Source organism: Prunus persica, chromosome G1 (genome assembly GCF_000346465.2).
Source record: "Prunus persica cultivar Lovell chromosome G1, Prunus_persica_NCBIv2, whole genome shotgun sequence".
Lineage (NCBI taxonomy): Eukaryota > Viridiplantae > Streptophyta > Magnoliopsida > Rosales > Rosaceae > Prunus > Prunus persica.
The window spans coordinates 18,612,948-18,623,696 of record NC_034009.1 but is presented as its reverse complement, the minus strand read 5'-3'; the positions used below and the strand labels follow the sequence as shown (position 1 = coordinate 18,623,696).

The window sequence follows — 10,749 nt, the reverse complement described above, 5'->3', positions numbered from 1 at the left end:
AATGCTCCCTTAACCATCCAATCATATAATGAATGGGAAGATATGCATCTGCGAAACCAGGATCCCTACGGTGAGTAGCAACTATACTAAGAGCATGGTAAACAAGTCCTAACATTGCTGGTGTTTACACCATAGTGAACCGAGTAGACCCAGCATCAAAGCGACTAGCACCAAGGCAGCCACGCCTTCTCCCTTGCCGAAGGAAGACATACTCCTGAGGTGCCAGACACTTGCCGAAGCTCCCAACTGCCAAACCTAATCCCCAGGACACATGTCGCCACCACGACGACTTGCACAAAGTCCCACATTGGAACTTTGTGCGAACCTCCTACTTTCACTTCCCTATAAATAGGGAACAGTACCCAAGTAAAAAGGGTAACTATTCTCCCACTTTTACTGTTACTCTGCCAGAATTACCACTTGTAACTGACTTAGGCATCGGAGAGCCTTCGGCCGGCACCACACCGGTGTCCGAAGCTTAACGATTGCTCCTACCATTTTGTCTTCTGCAGGTCTCCCACCAGCCTAGGTCACCCAAGGCCTCAGCCCTCTTCCCTGCTGAAGACCCTACCTATCTCATCACTAAGTTGGACTCAATATTGGCCGAGCCATTTTGAGCATTAACAGTTTGGCGCCGTCTGTGGGAAATCGACACTAGAATCCCCTCTCTCTCTCTATCAGCCCAGCTGGCTCCTTCACCCATCAGGCCCTGTTGCCTCTTCTTCACCCCACACTCTGCTATGCCAACCGAGGATAGCCGCGATACCCAGCATCATACCCCCCGCGATGGTACTTCCCGAAGGAAATCTTCGGGAGATGCCACTCTCCAGGCAGAAGTGGAGCGCCTTCGCGGCAGTATCACTAAAATGTCGGAGAAATACGAGCATCTTCATTGCCGGAATGCTGAGCTAGAGCATGACTATCGTTCTCTAAAGAGGAATCAAGAGAGGACTCGCGCCCAGGATGCCCAACAAGACCCACCCAGAACGTTGGGCATACTCAGCCGAACCAGCCAGTACATTCCAGCCACAGTGCCCCGGCCTAATCTAGGCTTCGAGAGGGTAAAGACCACCTTCATCCGGAGCTAACCCAGCTGCGACTCCTTTGCGTTCCCCCACCGAAGGACCGGCCCCATGAACCAGTCAGGATCTACCAAGATTGTAGGGATCGCATCTCGGACCGTCAACCAGGACCGATCCCTATCCCTGTCAACCTCGAAGACCCACGGGTGACACACCTGGGCCCTTCGCCAGGCCCCGTCCGCATACCCGATAAGGAAGGTGTCGGGGACTCGGATAGTTGGGAATTCTATAATTTGGAGGCCTGGCCAACATACCACACCGAGGCGCAGGAAGATTGGGAACATTCCCTAGCCCCTATCTGCCCCGTCTCCAGGCCCTTGGCACCCGAAACTCTTCCTCATGCCGACCCGGCCATGAGGCTTCTCTTTGAAAAGGTCCGACGTCTGGAGAGCGAACAACATCACAGCCATCAACCCCTCTGGGCAAAACCACGACCGGGGCCCTTTACTGAACGTATCCTCCACTACCACCAGGAGAAAGATATCCAGCCGCTCCGCATCGCTTTCTACACTGGCACGGAGGACCCTCTCACCCACATCCACTCCTTCCAGTCTGCCCTTGGGTGCAAAGGCCTCACTGATGAAGGCATGTGCCTTCTCTTCCCTTCCACCCTAAGCGGCGCGGCCCTGAATTGGTTCTATAGACTCCACCCCCGCACCATCAACTCATTCGATAGTTTCAAGCAGACGTTCCTGGATCATTTTATGATCCAGACTGATCGCCTATACTCCGTCGACGACTTGTATATGCTTCAGCAAGCTGAGGATGAACCCCTTCGGGAATATGCAGCTCGGTTCAATCACGAATACTCCCGCTGCCCGGACACTAACGATCGCGCTGCCTTCGGTGCTTTTAAGAGCGGCCTCCGTAAGTCCAACTTCCGCTACCTGGTTCATAGCAACAGTTGGAACACATATACAGAGCTCATGAAATAGGCAGCGATCCATGCTAAGGCTGAATACTTCAATTCCAAGCGTGGCCCAGCCAACCTGGCACGCAACACTTTCGCCGATTCTCCACCTGCATCAGCACCCGCTTCAGCCCCGCCTCAGCATTCTACCCCAGCCCCGAATACCCAGGGTAACCAACAACCAAAACAGAAGGATAGCTACCGGCATCCCTTCAGCAATAACAAACGTGGCATACATGGCAACCACCATCAATCTAGTGGAAGCAACCCTCCCAAGACAGCTGATCGGGCCCCACTTCCATTCACACCCAGGCCTAGGTTCGAGGTTTTTACCACCCTCAACACCACCTATGAGAATGTCCTGGTGCGTGAAGCTTCTATCATCCCCAAGCCACCCCTCCGAAGACCATCCAGCAAGCCCATGCCAAACACGGGTGTCTTCTGCCGCTTTCATCAATTCAGCGGCCATGACACCGAATCTTGTGTTGCGTTGTGCAACATAATTGAAGGGCTCATCCGTGAGGGAAAGCTGGACAACTATGTGCACAACCTAGCACCCCCGCCTAACCCTCACCAACGACAGATCAACATGATCTCCACCATCAGTGGTGGTCCTACCCTGGCTGGCACCTCCAACAACTCAATCAAACATTATGTCTGCTCCACCTATGCGCACCAGGTCTTCAGCACTGAGCAGGGACGCTCGCCGAAGACCCAAAGGTCGGGCTGGGCTCCCATTACCTTCTGCGAGGAGGAAGAGCGTGGTGTTATCCTCCTCCATGATGATCCACTCATTATCCGTGCTGACATTTCTAACTTCGACGTTGGGCGTATCCTGGTGGACACTGGCAGCTCGGTCAGTGTGATGTTTGCTACCACCTTCAATGAACTCCAGGTCCCATCTCACCTACTCGACCGAAGCATCACACCCCTTGTGAGCTTCTCGGGTGATGTGGTCCAGCCCATTGGTAGCATTCATCTCCCTATATCAATTGGGGCCGCACCCCAGCGGACGACGATCACTACCCCCTTCCTTATCGTTGATTGTCCCACAGCCTACAAAGTCATCCTCGGCCACCCAGCCTTGGCCCAAATAAGGGCTTTTATTTCCACGCATATGCTGCTGTTGAAGTTCCCTACACCTAATAGCCCAGGCATGGTGCGCGGCGACCAACTCGGGGCCGGAAGCTGCTATGCTTCAGCAGTCAAATCCATCAATCGCCAATATAGGAGTGAGGCCCTTGCGGTAACCATGGCGCCCGTCCCTCCTCAAGCTGGCACCGACCCACCTGAGGACCCAAGGGAGGAGTCTATCACACAGCAAGCCGAACCCATGGAAGACCTAGAGCTGGTTACCCTCCATGACGATATCCCGGATCGACAAGTCCGGATCGGCACCTCCATCTCGCCAGAGCTTCGCTCTGACCTGGTCGCCTTCCTCCGCCTCAACTTCGAAGTCTTCATATGGTCCTACAATGACATGCCTGACATATCACCAGACATCATATCCCATAGGCTTAGCGTCAATCTTGTCATCCGACCAGTCCGACAGAAGCGTTGTGCTTATGATCCCGAGCGCTATGAGGCTATGAGGGCGGAGGTGGATCGATTGAGTAGTATCGGATTCATCAGGGAGGTTGACTATCCTACATGGCTGGCCAATGTCGTGATGGTCCGTAAACCAAGAAAGGGCTGGCGCATTTGTGTCGATTACACCAACCTTAATCGGGCCTACCCAAAGGACAGCTTCCCCCTACCCCGCATTGACCAGCTGGTCGACGCCACAGCTGGCCACGCCCTCCTTAGCTTCATGGATGCTTACTCAGGTTACAATCAGATCTTCATGCACCCCGAAGATCAGGCCCACACCTCTTTTATTACGGATCGTGGCCTTTACTGCTATAAGGTGATGTCTTTCAGCCTCAAGAACGCCGGGGCTACTTATCAGCGTCTGGTGAACAGCCTCTTCGCCCCACTGATTGGCAATACCATGGAAGTGTATGTCGATGACATGCTAGTCAAGAGTCGCACAGCTGACCAACACATCCCTAACCTCTCTGCCATGTTCACCATCCTGAAGCAGTACAAAAATGAGGCTCAACCCCACCAAATGTTCATTCGGGGTGGCTTCCGGCAAATTCCTTGGCTTTATGATCAGCCAGAGGGGTATTGAGGCCAATCCAGAAAAGATCCAGGCCATCTTAGACATGACAATACCTAAGACAGTCAAGGATATCCAAAGCCTTACAGGGCGTGTCGCAGCCCTGACTAGATTTATCTCCAAAGCCACTGACCGCTGCGCCCCATTCTTCAAGGCCCTTAAAGGCACCAAGCGAAACATCACCTGGATTGCTGAATGCGACACGGCTTTCAGTGAGCTCAAGGAGTATATGGGCCAGGCCCTTTTATTGTCAACCCCTGAGCACGGAGACATCCTCGTGATTTATCTCTCCGTCTCAGTTTCGGCAGTTAGCTCTGTGCTCATCCGATCAAAGGATAACGCGGAACACCCAGTGCATTATGTTAGTAAGGCGTTGCAAGATGCCCAAGTTCGGTACCCAGACATCGAAAAATTGGCGTTCGCCCGGGTCGTCTCAGCTAAATGCCTCCGACCATATTTCCAAGCTCACACCATCCATGTCTTAACCAACCAACCGCTTCGACAAGTGTTGCAGAAACCAGAAACTTCTGGGAGGCTGGTTAAGTGGGCCATTGAACTGGGCGAGTTTGATATTCATTACAAACCCCGCCCGGCTATAAGGGGGCAGGCCGTTGCTGACTTCTTATCCGAATTCACGGAGCCCCAAGCTTCAGCAGCTACCCAGCTCATAACCGAACCCAATCTCCCTCCGAGCCAGGACCAAACCGCCAACAAAAGCACTTTCAACCTGACCCAGCCCCTATGGCTCTTCTAATGCCCAGGGGTGTGGGCCCGGCCTCGTTCTCGTCTCCCCAGACAAGGTTGCCCTCGAGTACGCCCTCCGCTTCAAATTCCAAGCCTCCAACAATGAGGCTAAATATGAAGCACTCTTAGCTGGTCTTCAACTAGCCAAAGAGATGGACGCCAAACAAATTCAGATATTCAGCGACTCACAGCTCGTTGTCCACCAGGTCAACCAGGACTTCACGGCCAAGGATGCGTCTATGACGGCTTACCTCCAGCACGCTCGGCACTTGCTGGCAACCTTCCACGCCCACTCTATAAACCAAGTGCCACTCTCTGAGAATAGCCACGCCGATGCATTAGCCAGGTTGGCATCAGCCTTGGAGCAGGGAATAGGTCGCCACATCCACATCGAGTTTTTGGACCAGCTCAGCACACAAGCCCTACTCATTTGCACCATTGATCACAGCACTACATGGATTGACCCCATCCTCCAGTTTTTGCAGAACCAAACACTACCAGCTAATTCGGCCGAGGCACGACGCGTTCGCCATCGCTCTGCCCGATACCTGATCATTAACGGCTCCTTATACAAGCGGGGTTTCAGCCTTCCTTACCTCCGATGCCTGACTCCAGATGAGGGTCACTATGTCCTCCCCGAAATCCGTGAAGGCATCTGCGGCAACCACTCGGGCGCACGCTCGTTGGCTCATAAGGCAATTCGCCAAGGATACTTCTGGCCTCCACTCCACACTGACGCCCAGGCCTTCACCCAGAAATGCGACAAATGTCAGAGATTTGCCAACATTCCACAACTCCCGGCAGAACCATTGACGGCCATGATCAGTCCTTGGCCATTTGCCCAATGGGGACTGGATCTCATTGGACCGATGCCAGAGGGCAAGGGCCAAGTCAAATATGCAGTTGTGGCCGTAGACTACTTCACCAAATGGGCTGAGGCCGAAGCCTTGGCCACCATCACTGCGGCCCGCATCGAAACCTTTGTGTGGCAAAGTATTGTATGTCGCTTCGGCATCCCCAACTCTATCATCATAGACAATGGCCGGCAATTTGACAATGCCAAATTCAAACAATTTTGTTATAACCTCAAGATTCGTCTGTGCTTCGCCTCCCCAGCCCATCCTCAGTCCAATGGCCAGGTCGAAGCCGTGAACAAAATTATCAAGAAGACCCTCAAGACAAAACTTGACAAAGCCAAGGGCTGCTGGCCAGAACTACTCCCGGAAGTACTCTGGTCCTACCACACCACCTTCCACACATCCACCGGTGAAACGCCGTTCTCCCTCTCATTTGGAACCGAGGCCGTGGCACCGGTAGAGATTGGCCAGCCCATATACCGAACCTCCACTTACGATGCCAAGGCCAATGACGAGCAGTTAGCCCTCAACCTCGACTTCATTGACGAGCTCTGTGACCAATCAAGCATCCGCAATGATGCGTACAAACAACGCATCGCCAAGTATTACGACTCCCGAGTCAAGCCCCGCGCTTTCAAAATAGGGGACTGGGTCATGCGCAAGGTTTCTTTGGCTACCAAAAATCCTACCGAAGGTACCCTCGGCCCTACATGGGAGGGTCCTTATGAGATTATCAAAATCTACCGCCCCGGCACTTATCAGCTTCGCGATCCCAGGGGGAAGATGCTGCCTCATCCCTGGAACGCTGATAACCTCAAGTACTACTACAAGTAAACATATCTAGACCCTAGGACAATACTTTGGTCCTGAGCATTTACTCTAAGGTAGAAGTAAACATATCTAGACCCTAGAACTCTTGTACCTTCTGCCTTTCGGCACCTGTTTAAATGAAATGCCTGATTTTCATGCATTCACATGGCTATTATTTTACTAGCACAATTGATATCACATAACAAGTCTCATATCATAAATCAAAACAACCTTGCCCCACGCAAGGCAAATTGTTCATACAAAGCAAAAATAAACAACCTTGCTCCCCGCAAGGCAAAGCGTTCTAACAAGATAGCTAGAATACATCAGCTATAATACATAAAGAAGGCAATGCTTTCAAGACTCTGTAGAAGGGGTATCCTTAGTGGCCGGCTCCGCCTCTGGTGTCGGGACACTAGCATCAGCAGGAGGACTCTGTGCAGGAGGCTCGCCACTCGTATCAAAGTTAATCTCAACCGAGGGGTTGAACCTAACCAGCCTATCTTCCCAGCGAAGCTGCTCATCCATTAGTCAGTCCATGATATAGCTCTTCAGCTCCTCTGAGGTTCGGAAGGACTCGATCGCCTCGACCCGGGCAGCGGCCACCTCCTCGGCCTTCGACCTCTTCAGCTCCTCCACCTCCTTGGCCAGGGCCGCCTTTTGCAACAGCAGGGCGTTCTTCTTTCGGATAGCCTCCTGCGTCTCCGCCATCTTGCTCTTGGCCAGCTCATCACGCCTCTTCAGCCTCTGGATCTCTTTATCCACCTTGGCCATACTGACATACATCTCGCCAAAGGCCTGCAAAGCAAAGCAACATCAGTCAATCCACACAAGAATAATCCAAAAACATTTTTCACAAAAGAAGGCCAAAACTTACATAGGCAGAGGTGAGGATCGTTTTTTGGGCCCGGTCTATGAAGGACGAGGCTGGGGTCCTCGCCAGAGCCTCAGGATCACTCTTCACGCCTTCTAGGAAGATGTTAACCAAGGGCACCTCCTGCCGGTGCATAGCTAGGTTCACCTCCTTCTTCTGTTGGCGTAGCCTGCCGAAGTCTACCTTCTCCACCCCTTCAGCAAACACGTCCTTCATGCCGAAGGGGAGCTTCGGCGGCGCCTGCAGATCAAAAGGCGGAAGTCTCGGCCCCGACCCCATCACATGCTGATGAGCCTCCTCCAAGGCTTTCCTCTTCCCCAGCATGTCAGCAACCCGACCCCATCGCAAGTGAAACTCTGAACCTGCGCTATAGCAAAGTTTCCATATTTAAACATTATGGCCTTATAGCATTATCAAGGGGCAAGACAAAGCGACTAAGCCAAAAGGCTAAGAAAGCAACCAATTGTCCTTCACGTGAAATGTTCAAGGGAAATTTGCGGTCTTTGGCTTTATATTTGGGAATTATGTTATTGCTATTACCAACAGCACCATATATGGCTTCCCCTTGAAAGAAATGCTTGATCCATTGATCGTGGAAAACTTGCCCCTTCTTGTGGAAAAAGCATAATTGAGCATGGATTCTCAAAAGTTTCCCAACAGTTGAAGGATATAAATCCTCATGGCATAATTCTACATTCAAAAGGATAAATTGATTACATGGGAGACCCAAAATTGGTAATCCGCCAATAACTTTCAGGTCGTATAGAGAAATGCCCATTTCACCGTTCCCATGATGGAATGTGTTGGATAAGGGCCCCCATAACTTGTAAAATTCTCTCCAAACATTAGGGCAAAAATCATAATACTACCGTGAAATGGCAACAACTCCATATATGTCAGCTTGCCAAAGGACATCACCGAAGTCATTCAAAATATACTTCGTCCAAGCTAGTACAAATGCTCAAAAGTTAGCTCGACCAAAAAAATGAAGTTGCTTTCCCGTGAAATTTTGTTGCGATGCATCCTGTGCATAACCAGATAAAATTCATCTCTAAGAAGACATTGTTTATCTCCTTCTATCTCATTGTTTACTTTCATCAAAGAGTGAGCTAGAAAACGTAGGCCCTTTACTTGAGAAATTTGAATAACTCTGTCTTCCTCATGTGGGTTGAGCTTGAGAAGTCCACTACTCACGTGATCTGTGGTGAACCAAGTTGTTCGACTCTCAAAAGGCACCATAAGCCTGATTGAATTCATAGGGCAAGATCACATGTACTGGGGGCCAAAGGCGATGGCCCTACCATATTCATCAAAAGCATGCTCCTTGTGAAGATTTCCGTAAGTATCCATCACCTAAAATCAAAGGTGTAAAAAAAAAAGGGATGTTAGCTTACAATGCTAGTTAAAAGCATCTCAAGCTTTGCATGCATAAAGGCATCACACGCACAAAGCTTGAGGAGGCATTTGTTGAAATAAAAAAATTCACAAAAAATTCAAACGTGGGATTGAATAAGTCGCACAACTTTGATACGCATGTGCATTGAAACAACAAAGAAGTCAAATGAGCTTTGGTCATGTGCCACTGATCAAAGGTTTCTTGTGGAACTCTTAATCAGGAATAATAAGGAACACAATGATTATGGAGAAAGGAATAGAATCGAATGAAAACTGATTTCTTAATTCATTCTAACAATCAATATATATACAGAATGAGTTTTTTTAAAATGGAAAACTAAAAATAGTAATTGATTTTAAACCTTACATCATGTATGGTTTAAAAAGTTTAATTAATATAAACCTTTAAGTTTGAGCGGTTTCAAATCCATTAGGTTTGAACCGCAAACTTTTAATGGGTGTATAATAGTTAAATAAAATGATAATTATGTAACATAATATGATATGGATTTAATATCATATTGTATTACGTACGGAAGATCCACCTGGATCATGACTCCCCATTTTAGGGAAGCTGAAGCTCCTGCGAAAGCTAAAACTGCATTGAGGGAACTCTTGAATTCATTTTTCCTTGTGAAACCATTTTGACTTGCTTGGCAACTGTCCCTTTCTTCCAATGCAATAGGATTCTATCTGACCACGCCGAGTTGTAGTGGCTTTCTACTCAAGAATGCAGTCTGCTATCAATGGGTCTTCCCTCTCAAATCATAGATCATCCAGTGAGGGAAGTCGAGAATCCTTAAAGTCTTCATCATCATTCAATAATGATGGCTCAAAGGGTTTTAAATACTCGGCATTTATTACTGAATACATCTGTATGTAAGGTGGCAGCTCAAGTCTAAATGCATTCTCTCCAATCTTTTTCAAGATCTTGAATGGCCTATATCGAATTGGCTTTAATTTCCTTCCTACACCATGTAATCTTTCCTTGCTGAGTTTTAACCAAACCAGATCACCTGCTTTGAAGTCATGCTGGAGCCTATGTCTATCATGTTGCGCTTTGTATCGCTGTGCTTTTAGCCTATCATCATTTCCTTCTCCATTTTGCTTGTCACCAAATGAGAAGACGATATCAAATGGACTCGAAGGTAGGTATCCCAAACAGACTTCGAAAGGTGACTTCAAAGTAGAACTATGAATTGCCCTATTAAAGGTAAATTGTAGATAAGGTAAACTCGCATCCCAAGTACGAGGATGCTTAGAGTTATATCCTCTCAATAGATGTACCATGGTTCGATTTACCACTTCTGTTTGTCCATCTGTTTGAGGATGAAAAGCAGTACTATGTTTAAGCTTTGTGTCCATCAATCCCCATAAAGACTTCCAAAATAGACCAAGAAATCTCCTATCTCAATCCGAAATGATAGAAGTAGGTAACCCGAAATGTTTCCAAACATGTATGAAAAACAACTTTGCGGCACCTTCTCCTGAGATTGTCTTCTTACAAAGAATTAGGATCACCATTTTGCTGAATCTATCCACCACAACAAACAAGTAATCAAACCCAGTGGAAGTTGTAGGCAAACCACCGAATAAGTCCATTGAGATACTTTCCCATGGCCTATTTGGTACCGGAAGTGGTGTATACAACCCTAACTTCCTTGATGGTTTTGAGATGTTGCATAACACGCAACCTCGAATAAAACGAGAAACATCCACATGCATCCGAGGCCAATAAACATAACGTTGTAGATTGAGGAGGGTTTTGTCAACTCCGAAATGACCTGCACATCTAGAAGTATGAGCCTCACTGATCCATTGCAATCGATCTCCATTGTTGGGGGTGCATAGTTGTTTTCCCTTGAACATTAAGCCATCCTTCATCTCAAATTGGCATGGCTTCCCACGTTGCAGCT

General features: G+C 48.8%; 1 protein-coding gene across 1 annotated transcript; it reads left to right on the top strand.

The window, feature by feature from the left end:
- On the top strand, nt 4,200-6,588 carry LOC109946620. The gene is made up of 3 exons (XM_020555009.1): nt 4,200-4,760; nt 4,915-5,895; nt 6,097-6,588. Exons 1-3 carry the CDS (start codon nt 4,200-4,202, stop codon nt 6,586-6,588), a joined length of 2,034 nt encoding a protein of 677 aa, XP_020410598.1.

Coding starts and splice junctions, on each gene's coding strand:
- LOC109946620 (XM_020555009.1), top strand. CDS start 4,200: ATGACAATACCTAAGACAGTCAAGGATATCCAAAGCCTTACAGGGCGT. Junction 4,761..4,914: donor GCCCGGCTATAAGGGGGCAG/GCCGTTGCTGAC, acceptor TCTAATGCCCAG/GGGTGTGGGCCCGGCCTCGT. Junction 5,896..6,096: donor CCTTTGTGTGGCAAAGTATT/GTATGTCGCTTC, acceptor GACAAAGCCAAG/GGCTGCTGGCCAGAACTACT.